This window comes from Acomys minous, assembly GCF_964271855.1.
Source record: "Acomys minous genome assembly, chromosome: 3".
Lineage (NCBI taxonomy): Eukaryota > Metazoa > Chordata > Mammalia > Rodentia > Muridae > Acomys > Acomys minous.
This window is the reverse complement of record NC_140485.1, coordinates 31555269-31578911: the sequence shown is the minus strand read 5'-3', so window position 1 is coordinate 31578911 and position 23643 is coordinate 31555269. Positions and strand designations below refer to the sequence as shown.

The following is a 23643-nucleotide window of genomic DNA, read 5'->3' as shown; positions in this document are numbered from 1 at the left end:
TTGGACATAGGCTGGCCTGTCCTCTGCGTGGATGTGTAGCTATAGATTAGAGGCTCTTACGGCAGATGCTTTTCGGCATTGCAGGAAGCCGTGAGTTATCTTCTGAATGGTTCATACTCACCAGCGTGCATTTCTCCTGGATATATGCCACTGCATACTGGTTTAAATTTCATATGGCCAATCTTTTTTTTTTTTAAATCTTAGCAATTCTAAAGGTACACAATGGTCTTTCATAATTTTAATTTGCATCTGTGAAAACTTATTGGATATAGTTTTGTGTGATCTGTTGTCTGTGTATATTCTTCAGTAAGATGTATTTACTCAAATCTTTTGCTGTTTTGGAGACTGTGTTCTTTTAAAAAAAATCTTTGCGATTTAATATTTCTTTATATATTCTGGATACAGGTCTTTTTTTTCATCAGATATGAGTTGCAAATATTTTCCCAAAGTCTATGGTTTGCTTTTAATTTTCTTAAAATTTTTAAAGATAAAAAGTAATTATGATAAAGCACAATGCATCCACGTTTGCTTTCCTGAGTTGTGACTTTAGTCACATGTCTCTGAAGTCTGTGCCTAATTTAAGATCTCTAATGCTCTCCTCTACATTTTCTCTTACAAGGTTGTGGCTTTGGGTTATTATTTAGGTCTCTGAGTCATTTTAACTTTAGATGTGATATATCATCGAACTGTAGACATAGCTTTACTAGAGAGATAAACTTTAAGAAAATATAGTGACAGAGAAAGTTCAGTGTTGTCCCTAGTTACTTATTATTCTTCCTAAGCACACGGGAAGAGGCGTTTCCCAGTTTCCTTACTCTGCTGGTTAGTCTTGTGTCAACTTGACACACAAAACTGAGTTATCTGAAGGAAGGCAGCCTCAATAGAGATTCAGCTGTAAGGCATGGTCTTAATTAGTGATTGATCGGGGAGGCCCTAGTCTGTTGTGGGTGGCTCTATTCCTGGACTGGTGATCCTGGCTTCTATAAGAAAGCAGGTTGTGCGTGCTCATAATTGCAGCACTCAAGGAGGCAGAGCAGGTGGATTGCTGTGAGTTTGAGGCCAGCCTGGTCTACAAGGCAAGTCCAGGGTAGCCAAGGCTACAGAGAAAAACCTTGTCTTGAAAAAGAAAGAAAGAAAGAAAGAAAGAAAGAAAGAAAGAAAGAAAGAAAGAAAGCAGGTTGAACAAGCCATGGGAATCAAGCCAATAAGCCGCACCTCTCAAGGTCTCTGCATCAGTTCCTGCCTCCTGGTTCCTGCCCTGTTTGAGTTCCTGTCCTGGCTTCCTTTAATGATGAACAACAATATGGAAATGTAAGCCACATAAATCCTTTCCTTAAAGTGTTTCATTATCTCTTTGATGATGAGTTGACGGGCTCGGTTGATTGTTCTTGCTTGAGGCTTTGCAAATTATTGGCCTCGCCCCGCCCCCCTCGCCCCCAGGACTATAGTTGGTTATCTGATGGCTCAGCTTGAAATGACCAAAATGATGGCTATGTCCTGTGATCTTATCTAAGTTCACCAAATAGTTTGTTTACACTTGGTCTCTACATGTGTGTCTGTGTATGGATATATATATATATATACATTATATATACATATATATACAAATGTGCAGCTATGCATCATCATACACACTCATGCATAACCATGCACATTTATATATGACCAACTAACGACTATACCTGATTGGTTCAACATCATTTCTACTGGATTCTGTTGATTAAAGTGATTATTGGGCCTGGATTGAGGAGAAAAATAAATGTAGCTCTTGATGGGACAGTGGCTAAATCACATTGCTGTATAGCATGCGTCATAAACCTCTTCAGAGATACAGTTTTTCAAGTCTTCTCATCAAAATGCTCCCTTGAGTTATATCTGTACTGTGGATTTAAAAAACACATTCTGATATCAAGTGTAAAGCAAACATTTATGATTGTTTCAGGTTTCTATTCCCTTCACTTAAAAAGTAATAATGTAATCTTCCTCCTTATCTTTCTACACAATACTTAATTGCTTAACACATTTTTTTCTGGCATTAATGTTACTCCAGCTATCTTACATCACAGCTTAACATTTCGTTTTTCATTTTGCCTTCTCTTTAATAGATATTTTGCATTGTCTCCCCCTTTTTTTAGTAGTTTGTTATGCTTGATTATTTGTTTACTGAATCCGTTAATGATGATGGTGTGTGATCTTGATATGCTACCATACATTATTTATTTTATCACATATTGGAAATTGTGAATCCTTATTCATTAACTCTATTTGCTAACCCTTCTCCCCAACACTCTACATTTCAAATTTCACACGCCATTACTATTGCTGTTTTGAACAGCCAATGTTTATCTCATTTTGTTCTTTCTAGGAGTACTTTTCATCACTTTTACAGTCTTGTGTTTTCATCTGTCATTATTTTCTTCTCACTCAAACAACCCTGAGGTTTCTTTTGACATGAATCTGCTGGAAATAATTTATCCTAACTTTTGCTTATCAGAAGATATCTTTATCCCCTTCTCCCTCCCTCCCTCTCTCTCTCCCTCCCTCCCTCCCTCCTTCTCCCTCCCCCCTCTCTCTGTCTCTATGTCTCTCTCTTTCTGTTTTGTGAGACCATGTCTCACTTTGTAGCTCTGGCTGGCCTGGAGCACACTATGTAAACCAGCCTGGCCTTGAAGTCCTGAAGATACACCTACCTCAGCCCCACAGATTCAGGGAGTAAGGCATAGGGGCCTTGCTTTTATTTCTGGAGGATGTTCTTACTGAATCTGGATTTGTAGCTACTATTGGGATTTTGTTGCTTATACATTCATATATGATCAGCAGTGCAACACAAAATCTATGTATGTATTTGAGGTGATTCTACAGATCGATGGATGTGAAGGACAGACCACCTATTTGAGTCTACATTCACAAAGAAATAATACTCTTGATCTCTTCTTATTAAAGCTGGAACACTGCTGCATATATTGGCTCAATGGACTTATTTATATGCGCATGCTGTTACTTTCTAGCTAGAGATAATTACAGTTTCCTTTCAGAATTTTTGTTATAAAAGGCGAGACCTACGTGTGTGGGTGACAGGAGAGTTGCCTTATTGGTTAAGAATGGTGGCTGCTTTTCCAGAGGACCTGATCTGGCGCCCTCTGCCGGCCTCCTCCTCCAGGGCACCGGCACACACATGGTACATACAAGGCACAAGCACGCGCGCGCGTTCACACACACACACACACACACACACACACACACACACACACACACACACACACACACACATTAAAAATATAATGTGGAGGAGGGTTCAACACCTAGAATAGAATCATGATATTAAAAAAGATTGACTTCAACACAAAGATGCCATTTTATTATGAACACATGGCTTATGTTTCATTATTTTAAAAAAATGTCTATTGTTGCAAACCCGGTTTTAGATTGCACCAAGCGTGGATTATTTCCAGGCCTGGGTCCCGAGTGCTATTCCACCGTCGCCATGGCTACCCGCCCCGGAACCTCGGCGCGATGACGCTGGTTTCCGGCGGGAGTTTTAGAGTGACGAACAGCTTTGGGCCGAGCGACCATGAGAGGGCCAGAGCTCGGGCCCGAAACTAGCATGGAGGGGGACGTACTGGACACCCTGGAGGCCCTGGGGTGAGTGCTCTCGTGGACCGCCGCCTAGGGATGCGTACGCCGGCGCAGCGCGTGGCCACTGCGGCTCGGGCGCGCGCGTCTCCCCGGCCTGGCGGTGTGCGAGCAAGTGCGCAGGCCTGTGCGCTCCTGCTAGCCCGGACCCAGCGAGCCGGCGGGAAAGCGCGGCTGCGGCCAGGCTGCGCGGGCCTCGGTCCCTCTGTCCTGCCCATCACGTTCAGCCCGCAGCCGGGTCTTCCCGAGCCTCGGGGGCCTTTTGTGTGGACCTCGACCCCGCGCCCGCCGCACCGCAGTCGCCTCTGGACCGTTGTGTCCCACGCTATTCAATCGGTGGCTTACTCAGGGCTACGAAGGACTCACTCCCGCTAGACAGGAGACTCTCTTAGTTGAGTGTGAGCCCCGACTTTTAACCGTCTCCGTTCCTTGATGCATGTTTGTGTGATAGGCAGGGAGAAAGGACAGTTTTCAGACAGATATTGGAAGTTTATAATCCAGGGCGCTGGGTGTTATGAGGACCTCAGGGTTGATGGTAATGAGGCAATCTGGACGCGCATTATTACTTGCGCTTTTCCATGTTTGTCTCGTGAACTTAACCCAGCTTTGTCAGCTTTCTTCACTGCTCGATCCCAGGCAGAGTGGGGTCTGTCCCAGTGCCTGATTAGGTATATGAGTGAAGAAAAAGTTCAAAGGAGTGTGCATACTTGTAATCAAAGGGTCAAACTGTTGAGGGTTATTAAACAAATCTCTTACTTAATGTTGGTGCCATCTGCACAGTCGTTTCTTTTTAGGATAACTGTTCCCAAAGAAGCTTGAAATTATTATGCCCTGCCCCCTTACTGTTGTTCCCTCAAACTTCATCATACCTCTAGCAACGGTTGATAATGCATACTGTGCTGTTATCCAGCGTAACAGAACCTTGCATTTACTGGGTCTTGAATAAAATGTTTGTTAAATGAAAGAACAGAACTAGCGATTATTTTTGGGCCATTTGTGCCTCTGTGAAATTCTCTTTAACTAATAATATGAAAGTAAAGTATCTTGAAGTGTTTGGGCTCCAGCTTGGATTCCAAGTCAGACACGTAAAATTTTGGGGCTCTTGCAAGTCCGTCATTTATGGCATGGGAAGAAAATGGTTTTATTCTCCTTTGATTCCTTAAACTTATTCTTCCTACCATAGCGTGCAAGAAAGTGAAATTTGTGTGATTTTGACATTTACTGAGAAACACTTCTTTTGTATTCAGTATGGAGAAGTAAAACAGTTGCCCACTCTAGAACTGGTATTTCCTGGTATGGCCAAGGACAAGATTTTGAAGTTTTAAAAATCCCCTCTAAAGCCGGGCGTGGTGATGCACACCTTTAATCCCAGCACTCGGGAGGCAGAGGCGGGTGGATCTCTGTGAGTCCGAGGCCAGCCTGGATTACAAACTGAGTCCAGGATAGCCAAGGCTACACAGAGAAACCCTGTCTCGAAAAACCAAAAAATAAAAAATAAAAATAAAAATCCCCTCTATGATAATGAAATGTGGAAAAGAGTAGTGATAGTTTATGTTGTAATTGGTCACTGTCTTTTCAGATCTCCATGTAGATTGTGAATAATGTATTTTCTATTGTGATTAAGCCATTCAGTTTATCCGTGACACTGCTTTATGTTGTCATGTAAAAAGTAAATTAATGGGATGACTTAAAAAGGAAAACTGTGAAAGACCAATGCAGAGACGTAGTATGTTACAAAAGAGAACCGGTTAGGAATCAGTTTGCTCTTCCATGAAATATGAGCATCCTTAAGCAGACGCTCTCATGCCTCGTTACTTAGATTGCTCTGTGATTCTGGGAACAGACCGTGGCAGCTAGTTGGTCTGGTTGTGCCTTGTAACCATGCACATAGCTGATGAAAAGATTCTGGTCTGGTATATACCACCGACTCACTGACTCATAATCTTCAGAGGTATATTATGGTCTTGCAGAGGTTATGAAGCCTCACAGCCTAGGTTGAGAAGGACTGTTTATTTCAAGAAGTTATGAGGCATGGGTGTGTCTTGGACACTGTTCTGAGGAGTCAGGTGGCGAGCAAAGCAGACTCGGTTCCTGGTTTCATGGAGCTCACAGTAAAAACAGATGTTGCTGCCTAGTTACACGCTGATCTAAGAGCTTCAGGAGAAAGAGCGGGATGACAGAACAGGAGGCTTACGGGTTAGTGATAGATTCCTGGAGAAGTGGGAGTTGAGTTGAGGTAGAAAGGACGAGTAGGAATTAACTAAGAGAGATGAGATGGCGTTAGAAGGAAGATGGTGTGTTCTGAGTGTTGGCAGATATGCAGACCTTGAACCCTTCAGGAGAGTGCTGTGTTAGAACAAGAGGAATTACACTAATCCTGACTTGAACGCATTGCTACAGAGATGAAATGATTTATAAACACGCATTTCTAGCCCTGTGTCCAACTTACAATTTAAATCTCATTAAGGAGGCCGGAGGTATGCTGCCTGCCTCTGACTCCTGGGTGCTGCCATTAAAGACAAATACCACCGCCAACTGCATTGCTTTTCTTTTTTCTTTTTGGTTTCTCTGTGTAGACCTGGCTGTCCTGGAACTCACTCTGTAGATCACGCTGGCCTTGAATTCACAGAGATCCACCTGCCTCTGCCTCCTGGAGCACTGGGATTAAAGGTGTGCACCACCATGCCCGGCACGCCTTAATTTCTTTTCTTTATTTGCAAAATGTAGATATGAAAATATTCAAAACTCACAGGCCTCTAATCCCCACCACTCAAGGCAGGGGCAGTCAGATCTCTGAGTTTGAGGCCACCCTGGTCTACAGAGTGAGTTCTAGAAAATATTCTTCATGAAATACAGCTCCTTTTCGATTCAGTACATAGTAAACACACAAAAGTGACAACTGTGGTAAGAGGTGGGGATGGGTCCCATTGACGACTGAGTGGTAAAACTATAGTAGAGAAAGTGTATGATAATTTATTATCAGTCAATGTTGGATTTGATATCTGCTTTACATAGCTACATACTCAAGGATGCATAGCAAGTGCTCTGGAGGAGAAGGTCACAGGTAGGAAAAGCCTAAGAAGCTGTGCTCTGACTTCTGCAGCTCTGCCTGCAATAAGCTGTATGTGTTTAAGCAAGGTACCAAACAGCATGTAGCAGCTACCTGACCTCAAAGGGAAAAGGCAATGTTTATATTTATGTTAAAGATAGTTGCAGATGCACAGCCCCAAGTTAAATATGGTTCCCTATGGGGTAAGAGTCTGTGCGGGGGAGATAAGATTTAGATGGCAAACTAGGGGTGTGGTAACACACACCTGTGATTCCAGCACTACAGGCAGAAGCAGGAAGATTATAAAGCCATCAGCCTGGACTCTGTAGTGGGTTCAAGACCACTGAGGCCCTGCTTAAAAACAGACAAAAACATGGGAAGCGAGATTTGCTGTAGAGCGAAGCTTCGTGCATGTATCTGTGGGAATGAGGGTAAACTTTAGACTGTAGTTAAGGAATTAAAGTGATGCAGATTCTCCTCAAAGACTGTGACCTGACAAGCCCCAGCTGGCTAGGTTTTGAGTACCAGGTATGATTTCCTTCCTATTGAGCGGGCCTTAAGTTGACTTAGACAGCTGTTGGTTACCACACACATGAGTTTGTACCTTATGGATATCTTCCCATGCTGGTCAGTATTGTGGTTCATAGGTGTTGCAGCAAGGTAGGGCTGTTGATTGCTTCCCTCTCTTGGCAGTGTGTGTAGAACTTTCTGGTACTATGGAAGCTAGACTGCAGGAAGGAGGCTTCAGGTTAGATTTGGCTCAAATAATCTGAGTCCTATGTCCTTTGTGTCCTCAGCAGTGGAGGCTGACCATCAACCTCTGAGAGGGCTCCGAGGGCAAGGGCAACAGCTGTGGTGTGTGGGGAGTCATGGAAACTCCTGGGACTATGAATCTGAACAAAGAGTTCTCAACAGAAGAAATTCAAGTGGGAAGGACATACCCCCCAAAATGTTCATGATCCTTAGCAGTGAGGGCAATGCAAATTAAAACAACTTTGAGATTTCACCTTACTATCCTTGGAATGGCTAATATCAAAACAAGTTTTGTTTTTGTTTTTTTTTGTCATTTTTAAACCATTGTTTCTTCCTTTCTAGGTATAAGGGTCCATTGTTAGAGGAACAGGCACTCTCCAAGGCAGCAGAGGAGGGGCTGTCTTCACCCGAGTTTTCGGAGCTCTGCATTTGGTTAGGCTCCCAAATAAAGTCCTTATGCAACCTGGAAGAAAGCATCACTTCAGCTGGTATGCCCTGCTCTGTCACCCTTCCACTTAGTAAAAGCGAATTGACTGCGCAGGATTTGTAGTTTTATCAAAAGTACGACTGCTGTATAAGGGAAAGTCATAATTATGAAGACCCTCCGTGCTGAGAATTAAAGAGTCTTTGAATTAAGTTTTACAGTAATCCAAAATTGATTCTTAAATTCACTACAAAACAATGGGCTGGGGCTGGAGACATGGCTCAGCGGATAAGAGCGCTGTCTGCTCTTCCAGAGGTCCTGAGTTCAATTCCCAGCAACCACATGGTGGCTCACAACCATCTGTACTGGAGTCTGATTCCCTCATCTGGCCTGCAGGTGTGCATACAGATAGAGCACTCATACATAAATAAATAAAATCTTAAAAAGAAGAACAAAATAAAAAAATTCGGAGCCATCAATTTCAATGTTATTCTCTTTATCTCAGGACAAGAATTCACATGGAAATTCTGTGATTAAAATCTCTTAGTACTTTATACAGCTCTGTCTTTTAACTCGTGTCATCTTGTAACTGGGGTCTTCCTGGTCTTTTGTAGAATCAGACAGGCTGATAGGAAGAAAACTGAGTAATTATTTGCCGAGGAACCAAGTAGCATGCTTTTCTAAAGCTGACTTTTAAATTATCTTTTTCTTTGTCATACATGACAGAATTCATTTGAAGCAAAATGAGACATCTTCATTTAAAGCATGACTCAGGGCCCTATAATTATATTAAAGAGATCAGTGAAGCTAAAGTCCCATGATCATATTCATTATCTGAATATGGAGAAGCAGTAGAATTGGACAGTTGCCATGGAGCCAGTTTTTTGGTTGCTAATACTCCAAATGTGCAGCTTGCCTGATTTCATGGACACTCCAGTGGGAGAATCTTACAGAGACTTCAAGCAAATTAGACATGTTTCCAATCCTGTGCCATGTCCTCATCTTTACCTTAAATGCCGCTTTGTGTGTGTGGGCATTGTGGGCTTGCTCTTGTCTAAACCTTGCAGTATCTGTCTAAAGACTGAGTCGAAAGTGAAAATCTGGAGCCAAATGTAAACTGGGCACCAGCCTGTGATAAATGTTATCGCGGTGGGTTATGTGGTGAGCACTCAGTGAATCCGTATGGCTTCTTCTCTTAAAGGGAGAGACGACCTAGAGAGCTTCCAGCTTGAGATCAGTGGTTTCTTAAAAGAGATGGCCTGTCCATACTCCGTGCTCATATCGGGAGAAATTAAAGATCGCCTCACGAAGAAGGATGACTGCTTGAAACTTCTGTGTAAGTTCTCTTCCCTTGGGCTGTTAAATGATGTCTTCAACATAGTTTTGTTATTTTCACATCAGAATTTACACACGTTGATTATCGAGACATTAGATCCCTTACATGCTGGGAAGGCTTTTGTGTTTGGCTAAGTGTTGCAGTGTCTTAGACGTTCTTACATAAACAGCGTAAACTGCAGTAGCACACAGTAGCACTCACAGTATAGTCAGTAAATCCCCGTGATTGTGCTGTTTGCAGTAACTTAGCAAGTTTTCCTTTGCCTGATTCACACTTGACCATTTATGATGAAATGGCTAACTGTCATCTCTGAAGTCTCACTTAATTTTTTTAATTCTTTGGGAAATTAGGCTATTGTGCAGGTTACTTTATCTTCTTTGTGGTGTTGGACATTGATAAACTGTTTAGAAACATTTATTTAATACCTACTCTTATACCAGGAACTGCCCTAGGCACTAGGAATACATCACAGAAAATAAGATAAAATACAGTTTGTGTCTTCTTTGCGATTCTTAATGAGGCTTGTTTTTTATCATGGGAGGGTTGGAGTGTATATCAGTTTGTATTCCTACAGCTGCTCACAGGAAGGACTCCCTAAAGCATGTGTTTTGTTGAACTTTGCTATCTTTAGAATTCATGGACAGTGGCTATTTGTCACTCAAGTCTCAGGCCGGGTGTGGTGGTACACGCCTTTAATCCCAGCACTCAAGAGGCAGAGGCAGGGGGATTGCTATGAGTTCAAGGCCAGCGTGGTCTAAAAAAGAAACCCTGTCTCAAAAAAACCAGAAAAACAAAACAAAACAAAAAACAAATAAATAGAAAGGCTCTGGTATTCTATAGCTACTGTTCTCTTTGGTTCTTGGTAAATTAGTCTTGATTTTGCTATTGTTAATACTTGCTTTAAGTAAATTATAGTTCAGCAAAATTTTTCAAGAAAATTTCACGCATGTATTAATGTTATTTTCTGATTCTTTTTGCTACAGTGTTTTTAAGTACAGAACTTCAAGCTTTACAGATACTACAGAAGAAGAATCATAAAAATTCTCAGTTAGATAAAAACAGTGAAATTTGCCAGGAAGTTCAAGCTGTGTGTGATGCCCTCGGGGTCCCCAAGTCAAACACTTCTGACATTCCACACCTGTTGAGCCAAGTGGAATCAAAGGTACTATACATACGTGTGTGTGTGTTTATTTATTTATTTATATATACATATATATATATACTTAATTTTATCAAAACTTCAACTAAGTGCTAACATGTCAATTTTGTGTACAAATAAAGATTTTCCTTTTAATTGTGATTGATATATGTAAATATATATGTGTATATTACATACACATACGCATAGTCTATCAATTTTAAGAGAAACTTAAAAAATTGTGTTACTAGAAGTTGGTACTGGTTGTGGAGCCCTTGCCTACCATATGGAAGGTCCTGGGTACCTCCCCGGCACCAAACAGAAACACTCCCCCAAAGCTTTCTATGCAAACTAAGTTTTGGATGTATATTTAATACATATAATTTAATTGTAGTTAATATCTAGGAACTATATCTTAATGAGTGAGTCCTAAGGCTTTGCCAGAATTTTCCATGATAAAAATTACTTTGCGAAGTCAAGGATTGCTTCCTACCTAGCGTTGTAATATAATATAATGAAAGAAGTAGGATTTTGCAAGGTGAAAAACACTTGGCTCCCCCACCCACCATGGGATAGTCACATTGTGCTTTCTTTGGCAGTGAGCAAGCATACTTTCTTGATTGCTTAGCAAGTATATATTGTGTAACAACTGAATAAATAAGTGTTCTGATGGGAAGTTAACAGCTATCACCTTGTGCCTCCTGCATTTTACCTTATCATGTCACCTGGGCTGTTCACCTAAAACAACTTCCTGTGCCATTCATTTCCTGTCAGAAGTAACAGTTTCTATATTTTATTTTTTCTATATATGATGTTTCTAGAAGGCACTTTGTTAAGATTGAGAAAGATAGGTATTACTTTCTAACTTAAGCTGTTCAGTAATGTTCTGAATATTTGCATGTTGTGATAATAGGTGTTTCTATTGCTTGCAGCCTCCACAGGAGGAGACTGAGGCTTTGTTCCACACTGTGGTAGCCCTGATGTTGGATGTAGAGGCACTCAGCCCCAGGGCTGCTCGTAGCTCACTCCATAACAAGTTTACTAGGTTTCACTGCAGTTAGTGTCCACCTGAGTAACCCCTAGTTAATAAGAGATGTAAAGTAAAGTAACCCTGCAAGTAGTTTTGATGTTTGGGGAATTACAGAGACAGTATGTTTTAAGAAAATAAATGAATTTAGAAATGGTGCAGCATCCTGTACGATACTGTGTGGTCCTATAGAGGCAGATGGTTCTCAGGATTAGAGGGTTTATAATTTGGGGCAGCGCTGGACGTGCTTGTTCTAAGCTAATGTTTAAATATAACTCAGAATACAACTTGCATGTCAAAATTCACTCATATTAAATGTATAAAGCAGTGAATTTTAGTCTGTTTTCTATGCTGAATAGCCATTATTACTAATTATTGACTAATTTTAGAACATTCTTAACACTCAGGAAAAAAACCTTGGTCCTGTTTACAGTCATTTCTTATTATCATCCCAGTTTTCAAGGTGATTTTTAATTGTTTTGAATATGTTTTGTTCATTTATTTTGTTTTCCCTGCATGCATGTATGTGCACCAAGTACATGCCTGTTGGATCCTGTGGAATTGGGGTTACAGATGATTGTGAGCCAACATATGCTTGCTGGAAATTGAGCCCAGGACCTCTGAGAGAGCAATGAGTCTTCTTAATCGTTGAGCGATCTCTTCAGCCTGACTTTGAATTCTTAAACATTACTGCTTCTGATTGTTTGCTCTGGTTACTGTTTAATAAGACAGTGAACAACTCCCCAGAGCCCAACTTAGAATTTTATTCCACAGTCAAGTACTTCAGGATAAATTACTATTATTGAAATGATCTATGATGTTACTAAAGCAAAAGTAATTGTCTAATATCCTATTTTCAAAATAAAAATGACATCCCAAATCAGTGGCTCTACAAAAGCAATAAAGATGTTTGTGTCAGGATTAGAGCTTGTCTCCTGCTGTCTTGTGGAGCGAAAACAGAATCAGTACATATTACAGTATTTATTTGAGAAAATTGTGTGCTTTTTACAATATCTTAGTTTTTCTCTTGAGAATTTACCAGAAAGTAAAGACTGCCATCTTGAGAGGGAATTCCATTTGGACTGAGATTTTCTGCTCTGGCCAGAATGCTCTGTGGTTTGGATTAATGTAACTGGCACTTCTTGTGTACTGGGGACTTGCCACTGCTGTGACCCTGTCTCCTGCTGGGTGAAGGTGCACTTTAGTTGGTTCACTAACACGGTTATTACTTGGTGTTCAGAACAGCACATCAAATATTAAGATGGTTTAAATTATATATATATGCATATATATAATTATATATATAATATATATATTAATCTTTTATATTTACTTTTAGGTGAAGGATATTCTCTCTAAAGTCCAGAAAAATCACGTGGGGAAACCTCTGCTAAAGGTTGATTTAAGCTCAGAACAGGCAGTAAGTGCTCCTTTTACTAGTTTTATAACTAAGTTAGGGTGTAACTGTATTAGCTCATTTTAAACCTTCTTGTTACTGTAAAGAAATACTTGAGGCAGGCTATCATTGTAAAGAGACTTAGCTCTGAAGATTGAAAGTCTAAATTGCATAGTGCTAGCTCTGGAAGGGGCCGTTTTTTGTCTCTGTCACTTCCTGATGGATGGCAAGGCTGGTTTGTGTACTTGAAGAAGATACCAGAAAAACAGTCATGAGGTTGACATCCCAGAGTGCTTTCCAGGGCCACACCTGTAGTTGACCTCAGACTCCCCTGGGCCCCTTCATACAGGCTCTCTCTGTATGCTTTCCTCCTGCACCTGACACCATGAGGGGACAAGCAACATCCTGTCCACTGCACTGACTCCCTTTGTAAATGGACATTTAGTGTTTTGGAGAATTAGAATTGATATTCTAGAGTAATCTTTCATAACACTTTAATCAAGTTATTAATTTAAGATATCTACCTAGCCAAGAATATTTATAGTGGCCAATATATTAGCAGAGTTGTGACTTGAAAGGGTAGTTTGTGAAGCCAGCAGGATGGGCAGTTACTGCATATTCTTATTAATGTGAATTGATTAGCAAATTGATGTTTTACTTAAATAAATATATTTAATGAGGATATGATAAGCATTTTAATAGCTTCTGAACACTATAAATGTTTTATCATTAAATATTATTTAAATATCTTCTCATAGTCTCATTATTTAAAGTATAGTGATTTTCAGGCTTCCTCTCTGAGCAGAATCCAAGAGTCTAATCTTTGTGGTTTCATCCCCAAATTCTTTAGGAAAAACTGGAAAGAATTAATGATGCTCTTTCCTGTGAATATGAATGCCGCCGCCGGATGTTAATGAAAAGATTGGATGTGACAGTGCAGTCATTTGGATGGTCTGATAGAGCAAAGGTGAGGTTCCACTGGTATCCTGTAGGTGGCAGTGTGGGACAGTTCCTATGGCAACATCTCTGCTGTTAGTATCTAGGCCACATTCACACTTTAATTCAATTTTGAGACACATGTTCAGTTAACCAGTGCTTTTATATACAGTGATGTTAGTCTACAGGTTCATGTTTTCTGATGGCGTATCCTCTCTTTCACCTTTGTTTTTAATTTGCATGGTTTATTTATGCCAGCACACAAAGGAGTATTTCTGAGAGCGGTTTGAGGTGAGTAACTTATGAAGAAAACAGCACAGGAACAGGTTGTGGTGGTATTGATGTAGGAACAGGTTGCGGTGGTACTGATGTAGAAACAGGTTGTGGTGGTACTGATGTAGGAACAGGTTGTGGTACTGATGTAGGAACAGGTTGAGGTGGTACTGATGTAGGAACAGGCTAAGGTGGTACTGATGTAGGAACAGGTTGCGGTGGTACTGATGTAGGAACAGGTTGCGGTGGTACTGATGTAGGAACAGGTTGCGGTGGTACTGATGTAGGAACAGGTTGAGGTGGTACTGATGTAGAAACAGGTTGTGGTAGTACTGATGTAGGAACAGGTTGTGGTAGTACTGATGTAGGAACAGGCTAAGGTGGTACTGATGTAGGAACAGGTTGAGGTAGTACTGATGTAGGAACAGGTTGAGGTGGTACTGATGTAGGAACAGGTTGAGGTAGTACTGATGTAGGAACAGGTTGAGGTGGTACTGATGTAGGAACAGGCTTTTTGAGTTTCTTAGGCCATGAGACTGTGGTGAGTCCTCTCATTTAAGAGAGCTGAGGGATGGAGCCATTCCCAATGAGAAGCTTTTCAGATAGTTTGCTGTCTTTAATCTTTACCTAGTGTTAGTGTGGAGTTCTCCTCATATAGTATGATGACCCCCTCATCATACTGTAAGAATTTTCCAAGCAGGAAGTAGGGGCAATCATAGGACTTTCCCTGTCTCAAGGACTACTGTTCTGTGCTCTGTGATGTCCAATATATGGCAGTCATTGATTCATCTAACAGATCTTAGTCAATAACCTTCAGAGGGTGAGTCTGGTGCCTGGTATTGTTACTCAACTTTGACTAGAAGTGAGGTTCTGATTTCACATCCTTGTTATTGTTTGGCTGTTCTTCCTGTGTTATATCACCTGGTGTCACTTACACCACTATGGTTTGATGTCCTTAGACATCCGCTAGAATGTTGGTCCCCACCATGGTGGGGTCTAGCGAAATACAGGCTCTCTGCCTTCATAAATGGTCTAATTGTGGTCTTGAGGTTTGGTGTTACAGGAATGAACTAGTTCTCGTGAAAGTGGGCTGTTTAAAATGAAGCTGTCATAACTTGGCCCCTCTGCAACATCGTCTTTTTTCTTTCCACATCTTTTCCATATTGGGATGTAGCTAGGGAGGCCTTGCCACCATGCCATTTGGACTTGCAGTCACTAGAATCACAAGCCAAATAAACCTGTAAATTATCCAGCCTTAGGAATTTTGTTAAAGCAACACAAAGCAATATATGAGCTTTATTCAGCTAGTGTTAGGCTGGGCTAGACAGTCTAAGACGTGGGTCCACGTGTCTGTGCTCTTAGGATCAACTCGTGCTGTGCTACTTGTATTCTCTTCTTGGTCCTGTCTCTGTGTATGAAGGATTGTATAGTAAACCAGTCCTGTTTGCAGTAACAACAGAAACACCAAGGCAGCTGGCTATTAACAAGAAGATGAATTTCTAGACACTTAATTTTGGGGGGTATTAATCTGAATGGAATGTTTTCCTTTTTTTTTTTTTTTTTTTTTTGCTAAGAGTACACTGTTGATACATATGACAGCTATTTAATACTGATTTTCGTATCCAGTAATTTAACTGTGTGTTTATTAGGTCTAAGAGTTTCTAGTAGTCATAGCATGTTTTTTAAAAGAATCATGTTATTTGCAAATAACGCTAGCTTAACTTTTCCTTTCACATTTTTTTATCCTTGTATGTCTTTGATGTGTCTAACTGCTGTAGATAAGACTTGAAGCACTATGTCAAAGAAGAGGGGACAGTGGGCACTCCTGTCTTTATCCTGCTTTTAGAAGAAAAGCTTGCAGTTTGCCTTCCTTTACTATATTGTTGGCTGGAGTTCTGCTAAACTGTAGCCTTTTATATTGTCTGTTACGGCATGGGCTGGTGCTTTGATGAATTGCTTCCCCCTGAGATTCTTACTGTTCCATGAGCAAACTCTCACATGTTTTTCCTGTGTGTTGGAGGTTATTTCTCTACATTGTATTTGACATATGACTATGACGTGTGGATTTCATCTCTGGTCATATCTGGAGTTCTGTATGCCTCTTGTGTTTAAATACTATTTTTTTCTCTAAGTTTGGGAAATTTTCTGCTATATCTTCAATAAATGGCCTCATTTTAGCTCTGAACTTTCTTTTACACCAGACTTCTTAGAAATTTCATTCATGCTCCTTAATATTTTCCTCCTTACTTGTCAGCTTGTGTTTTTCTCTCAGCTTTGCCCTCTAACCCTGAAGCATGTTCTGCTATGTGGTCATGTCTATTAATGATGCTTTCAGATTTGATTAACCATCTCTAAGTATTTGTCTATTTCTTTTTCAGTGTTTCAATCCCCCCTTGATGAGTTTTTCCTTCATAATCTGGTCATCTGCTTCTAATTTACTGACTGACATTCACTTTAGAGAATGTCTTGTAGAGGTCTTAGATAGATTTCCTTAAGTTGTGCATATGGTTTTTTTTTTGCCTTTCTATGGTCATTAATTTTTTTGAATTATTTCTCAGACACTTAGATGTTTTATCTCAATAGTTTCGGATTATGGTGTTGGTCAGTTGGAGATGGGTCATGGATGGTAGCTGTGTTGCTTTATGTTTCTGTGTTGTGTTTTCTCCATCTGTCCCTAAGTTTTGACTTAGTCCATAGACTTGACATAGTCAGTCCATATGAATGTGATTCTTATATTCTTTGATTCTTCTAGAGCAGTGTTTCTTAACCTTTCTGATGCTGTGACTTTTTAACAGTTACTCCTGATGTGATGACCCCATCCATAAAATTATATTTGTTGCTACTTCATAGCTATAACTTTGCTACTGCTGCACATCATAATGTAAATATCTGATATGCAGGATATCTGATATGCAACCCCTGTGAAAGGATTGTTTGACAGACACAAAGGTCATGCCCCACAGGTTGAGAACTGCTGTCCTGGAGGGATATCTTTGTGAGTTATGATTTTAGCTATAGAGACTGGTGAAACTTGGTGTTGATTGTCAAACGGACTCTCTGACATGACTAAGGATGGGGCTGCATGCTAAGCCTGGAGACAACCATATGGAGTCAAAACTTTGGTCTGTCCTTGGAGTGAGTCCATGAGCCCACTAGGGGCAGGATAGCAAACACAGATTCACTGAAGTCTGTGTATTGTCTGGGGACTATGGTTAGAGTACAGGACTGAAGTAAGCTTTGGGACACAGAAGCTTACTTCTGTGAGCACTGCACAAGTTAAAACATCACAACTGCAGTGGCCTTAGAGGCCACTGGAGCCAAAGCTCAGGCCCTGCTTGGGTCTCTGAGGCTAATATGGCTGGAAGCTTGGTCATATGGTATTTCCAGATCCCCTGGAGCATATTTCCCAGCTGCTCTCTGGACCCACTGGAGAAGAAGGCTTACATGCACAGTGCTCTCTGGATCCTCAGGAGCTGGAGGGCTGGATGCCAGATGTTTTCTCTCTTTCTGTGTCTTTTTGCAGATTATGTTTACCATATGATCCTATGGTTTGCTTAACTCTAATTTTATACCTTTCCCTATATTATTATTATTTTTCATTTCGTTTTGTTTCTGTTTTTTTCAAGGCAGGGTTTCTCTATGTAGCCTTGGCTGTCCTGAACTCTGTAGACTCAGAGATCCACCTGCCTCGGCCTCCCGAGTGCTGGGGTTACAGGTATGCATCACAATGCCTGGCTCTCTTATATTATTTAACATCAGCAATTTTCTATATTTAAATTTTATAACTTTAATAGTTTCCTGTAAATTTTAATGTAGATTATGACAGATTCTTAAAAGGATTTTTTGCTATGTGAAAGGTTATTAGTTTTAATACTTGAAGCTCCTATATACAAGTAAATACTTTTCTCTCACTTTCTCCTAGTTCTGAAGGCATCACTAACTTTCTTGTTAACTTGATAGATAAGAAGATTGACGTATCAGGAAAATTGAACTTGTTCCATGAGTCTATTCGTCATTTGAATTTCCTGTTTTCTGTTTCTGCCTTGATGTTGTTTCCTGTGTCTTCCTGATTTCCTTTTGATGGCACTTTTTTGTTGTTAAGAAAGTTGATGCATCACTTTAAGAGTATTTCCTCAATTTTCTGATGATTCTATTTTAAATCCTTTAATCTTTACAGTGTGGTATGTTTTTAAATTTAAGATAAAACTTAAATACTGACACACTTAATAAGTGTAAATGTTAGCTTTAAAGTGGTATTTTTATTCATATTTATATTACATATTAGTATATGGTAGGACTCTAGGAATCCTTTAAAGCATTAAGTTCTTACATATTTAGTTTCTGGATTACCCTTAGCTTTTTATTTATTTATTCTTTAAGGAAGAATGTTTCTGTTTTAAATTCTTTTATTTATTTGTCGTCTTCCTTAAAACCATTCCCAACAGGGCTCTGTCACTCTAAATGTGTATGCTAACCTGGGTAAACTGACAATAGCTAGCACCTCCATCCAGACTCCTGTAGTCCGCACCATTTCTTCTAGTTTGGATGTTATTTCTGCAATATTAATTTATTGTGTTAACATGAGCAGAAGTATTTTGTTCTATTGTATTATTTCTATGTATTTGACTATATACATTGCATTGGATATTGGGACACTTTCTTTTTCTGTTTCCTTGCTTGTACAATATGAATTTTCTTCTTTTTAAAGATTATGATCGTTACTGCTTTTCATTCAGATTTACTTCTGTCAATTTTCCTCCCTCACCCTCATTTAGGCAAAAACAGATAACATAGCAAGAATTTACCAGCCCAAGCGTTATGCTTTGTCTCCCAAGACAACAGTCACATTGGCACATTTGCTTGCTGCCCGTGAAGATCTGTCCAAGATCATTAGGACAAGCAGTGGCATCAGTCGGGAGAAGACAGCGTGCGCCATTAATAAGGTTGGTTTTTCTTTCAGGTTGCTGGAAAATGAATTTACTGCTTTCTGGTTTGTTATTTTTAGATATTTTGCCTACTTTTTCATGTCTTGATGGATGAGAAAAGAATGGCAGTGGGACTTACATCTGTTTGTACTTTATAGTTAATTTCACAGTGTGAACCTTTCAGTTTTTGTAGTCATAAAGTAAACAAAGCTCTCTCTGCATTAGAAGGTTGAGAAGTGCTTTTCCTAGTAGCTTTATCATGTTTGCTGTATCCATTTGGTTAGTAAGAATCTTCAGGACTTGTTGCCGCCACTTACTTGATTTGCTGCTAAAATCTCTTTGAGCATTGACTTCCTGGTACGGGGTGTGGATCCACTCTTAGGACGGTGGTCTTCATGACGGTTAAGATGCCTGTGATTTGGGCTGTGTAATGCAGCAGCACCACAAGTGATCCCAGAGTGTCGCCATCAGCTTCAGCAGAAAGTTTTCTTTATCTAGTTGAACATCCACAGGCAATTTTATGACTAAAGAACAAAAAATCAAAAGCAAGGTTGCAAGTACTTGATGAGGATTTCTTCGAACTTTGCTCTGAAATAGGATTTCTTGCCAGGGGCATTTGCTTTCCCTACTTCTCTGCCCTCCCTTCCCCTCCCTTCCCCTCCCTTCCCCTCCCCTCCCTTCCCCTCCCTTCCCCTCCCCTCCCCTCCTTTCCCCTCCCCTCCCCTCCCCTCCTGCATGCTAGGTCATTGCTATTATACTAAATCCACATTGCTGTCCCTTAGGATGGTTGTTTAATGTTAGTCTTTTCTGAGTTTTTAACTTCATAGTTTATTTCAGGAAGAGCTTGTGAGCTGGTTTTAGACAGCATCTCTGTGTGTTTGGTAGAAGTCATATGAGAATAATAGCTAAGAAAGGTTGGTGAGATATATATGATTTGGTAATTAGGGCATTATTGTTGGGAATTAAAGATTCTTAGATGTGGAAGTTTGTTGCATAGTGAGATTGTATTGGTATTAGTGTGTATCTCTAGCTAGCCTTGAACTCTAAGAGATAAAAAGCATAGGCCACGATGCTTGGCACAATGCAGTATTTGTGAAATAACTTCTTCTATGCACTTAAAAATACTTTCAAAATTTATAATATAATTATATCAACCCCTATACCTTTCTTCAGTCCCTCTCATGCAACTCCCCCGCCTCAAACACTTGAACCCTTGCTCTCTCTAATTCATAGCCTCTTTTTTAAAGCAGATTTGACTAGAGGTGACATTGCAGGCTAGTTGATTTCTGGCTGCTTTGGTTGAGGGGTGAATATTTTGCCTCGCCTTCTGCATAGCAGGAGCAAGAAGCTGTTGGATTCCCTTTGGCTGTGCCAGAGCAGGGGCAGGGGTTGACACCCCCGAGAGTTCCCAATGGTCTTTTACTTTGTCATGAGCATGGAACATAGGTGATGCCTGCAGAAGGATGGGAACCTCAACTCCTCCCTAGTTTATCCTCCTGAGTGTTGTTAAAAGCACAGCTAAGGGACTGGATGTTTGTGTGCATGCTCCCTGTCAGGCAGTTTTAGTATCCCTCATTCAGAATGCGTCTGTTTTAAATTCTATTAATAAGGGTTGACATTATAATTTAAAAAAAAAGATATAGTGAACTTAGGATGAGACCAGTGTTAAAACAGAATTACTTTTGCATATACCTTATACAGAACGTTTGTGGGTAATTTTCTGCCGTATCCTTTAGTGTGCCTGTGCTTCTACTGTGCAAACCATGATATCATTTGTAGAACTTTTCACTGCAGCATCATGTGGGTGCTCAAAATGTTTTGAATTGTGAAGCATTTTACATTTTGGATTTAGAGGTAGGATGTCTGGGCCGTAACATTATAGTAAGTGCATCGCTTAAGGTTTCCCCAGAGAAAAGAGTGGTTGAGGAGGCTCTTCTCTGTCACTTGTTACATGAAAGACTGTCTGGCGAGACTCACCCCCAGATTCAGAGCCTAAACAGATCAAAGTACGGATACCACCAAAGTCCAACTTGATGAGCCAATGAGTTTTATTGGAGTTACTTACAGGAGCAAAAATGCCTCATAGACAGCTGCATTTCCAAAGCCCACCCCAGCATGGGTGACAGCCACGAAAACTGGGAACCGGAACAAGGTGCACAGCACGCAGGCAGCTCAACAGGCTGGAGACTGTCCTTTCCAGCTGGCTCAGTTGATTTGAGCCACCTCCTGGCAGCTAGGCTGGTCTTCCTTTCTTCTTCCAGGGAGCAGGACTCGTCTCCCAGTGGTCTTTGCAGCTGGCTTGTCTGATTTTGCTCAGCACTGGCTTCTGTTTACATATTCTCTAGGAAGGAGGGCCTAATGAGTCTGGAAGTTTCAGGGACTTCTTGAAGCTGTTGTGAGTTGTTTACTTCCTGGGATAATGAGGTTCTGTTGGATGGAATGTTCCCCCGAGAGGAAACTGCTACAAAACATACTTGGGACTAGTGTTGCATTCACCTCTCCATCGGATTTACCCCTTGTACACTGATGAGCTACAATGTGCCTGAGGAGTGCAGTCTTACTGGATAACCCGTTGCCAGATCAACACTTGTGTCAAGTTCACAGTTGTTCATGTACAAATAAATGAAGTTGAAGTTGAGTAATGTAGGTTATATAGTTTGTGTCTTTAAAAGCATTTTGCTAAAACGGTTGTTAATGTGACAGGTACTGTGTTTGTCATAAATTTTGCTAAGCAAATTTTAATGAGAGAGAATTACAAGACTTGCTTTTAGGAATACTGTTATAGTTTGTTTAAAAATAATATTGTATTCTGAAGAATTTGTCAAACATCATACTTATTTTCAGTATTAGTTCATACCATGTTCAACCCTTTCTGTTATTAAAAAGATTTGGCTTCTTTATTTAGAAATAACAACTTTAATATCATTTGAAACCTTTGCAAATTTTAACTTTGAAAAACAGACACTTAAAGAAAACTCTTTTTTCCCCCCCGCAGGTCCTTATGGGAAGGGTGCCTGACAGGGGAGGACGGCCGAATGAAATTGAGCCACCACCCCCTGAAATGCCCCCTTGGCAGAAGAGACAAGATGGCGGAGGGAGGGGTGGCTGGGGTGGTGGAGGTGGGGGTAGAGGAGGTGGTGGGGGTGGAAGAGGTGGATGGGGAGGAGGTGGAGGAGGAGGAGGATGGGGAGGTGGGGGAGGAGGGGGAGGAGGATGGGGAGGAAGTGGTGGGGGTGGTAGAGGAGGTTTCCAAGGCAGGGGAGACTATGGTGGGAGGGGAGATTATGGTGGGAGAGGGGGCCATGGTGGGAGAGGGGGCTATGGTGGGAGAGGTTATGGCGACCCATATGGAGGAGGAGGAGGTGGTGGGTATAGAAGATATTAAACATTGCAGATGTTAGAAAGCACTGCTTCTCACTAGATACAGTAGATGTAGTGTACTGAGGAGCATACTTGAACGTCACCCTGAGGTAGATCATGTCAGTGTCTCTGTGGAAGGCATTCTTGAATACAGAAGGCTGCTTATATTACTGGGTGATCCTGCAACATAATTTTTTTCCATATTCTGTGTATGAAAGCATGCTGTGTCTTTTTTTAAAAAAAGCAAAAAAAACCCACCTATTTTTAAAAATGTAAATATTTATTACCAGCAACTTGGAAATGGAATGTATTTTATTGTCATGATTGATTTTAGACTGTAAACTGGTGTTTTGTTCAGGATTGAAACACATAAATGACCCCCACCTGTAACAGAAAGGAATCTAGACTCTTGTCTTGTTTGTATTCCTGTGGATCTGTCCTGTTAATTCTGTTTTATAGGAAAAGTGTCTAATATTTGTGCTTAGTAGGCAGTTGCCATTTTTTTTTTGTTTTTTTTTTAAATAAGGTTGAAGTTCCTTTGGTCAGGTTCTTATTAAATTTCTGTTGACTAAAGTCAAAGTCGTCTTTATCTCACTGTGTATGTGGCTTGTTTGGATTTGAACCTGTGTGACTGATGGAATAGCTGAGTTAAAGACTGTAAGAACTAGAGGCGGTGTTTTCTGGACACAGCGGAGCACGTACACATGTGGCTTCATAGCAGATGTGACAGCACGCACAAGTTTTAACTACTGCCGAACCAAGCCAGACAAAATTTCAGCATGGAGTTGGGAGGTGTTGTTGAGGGCTGTTCTAGACCAGGCTAGCGACACCCCCCAAATCAAGATGGAGACCTAACAATTTATTTAAATGGCATTAGCACAATAACTGGGAAGGTACAGTTTAAACTGAATTTCTAAGCTAGTCTGGTTACTCCCTAGGTAATCCCCAAATTGCTTGCTAATAAGTCATCCTCTCTGTGCTGGATCTGCTCCATCAGGCCATGTCCACTTTCTCATTCTTCCTTCTCCTGGCCTTGTGGTCCTTACCTGAGAACCCCAGCCCAGGAACGGAAGCTCAGCCTACCTCTCTCCTGCCCTGCCACAGGCTGCAGCCTTCCTTTATTAGCCAATCAGTGATAATAAGGGAGTACAGTTTTACACATCATTCGCTGTACAGGAGACTCGCTGTATGTGCTGGATAGCAACCAGATCTTGGAGGCTAGTAGTTAGCATTTAAATACGCAGCAGCACCAGACTGCCCCCAAAGGGAGGTCTTCATGACCTCCTGGTCATCAAGTCCCGCCCCCTAGCTGAGGAGCTATTGGCAATTGATTGCTGTTGGGGGAGGGCGAGCCACTTCTCTTCAGGTATGTGAGGCATCTAGTCGATGTTCT

At 40.8% G+C, this 23643-nt stretch overlaps 1 protein-coding gene across 1 annotated transcript; it reads left to right on the top strand.

The window, feature by feature from the left end:
- Positions 1-3501: 3501 nt before the first annotated feature.
- FAM98B (family with sequence similarity 98 member B) lies at positions 3502-22829 on the top strand. The gene is made up of 8 exons (XM_084774969.1): positions 3502-3642; positions 7778-7923; positions 9061-9195; positions 10179-10357; positions 12700-12780; positions 13607-13723; positions 18741-18908; positions 21886-22829. The coding sequence occupies exons 1-8, from the start codon at positions 3572-3574 to the stop codon at positions 22273-22275; spliced, it is 1287 nt and encodes a 428-aa protein (XP_084631095.1). The 5' UTR covers positions 3502-3571; the 3' UTR covers positions 22276-22829.
- The last annotated feature ends 814 nt before the right edge of the window (positions 22830-23643 follow it).

Coding starts and splice junctions, on each gene's coding strand:
- FAM98B (XM_084774969.1), top strand. CDS start 3,572: ATGAGAGGGCCAGAGCTCGGGCCCGAAACTAGCATGGAGGGGGACGTA. Junction 12,781..13,606: donor ATTTAAGCTCAGAACAGGCA/GTAAGTGCTCCT, acceptor CAAATTCTTTAG/GAAAAACTGGAAAGAATTAA. Junction 18,909..21,885: donor CAGCGTGCGCCATTAATAAG/GTTGGTTTTTCT, acceptor TCCCCCCCGCAG/GTCCTTATGGGAAGGGTGCC.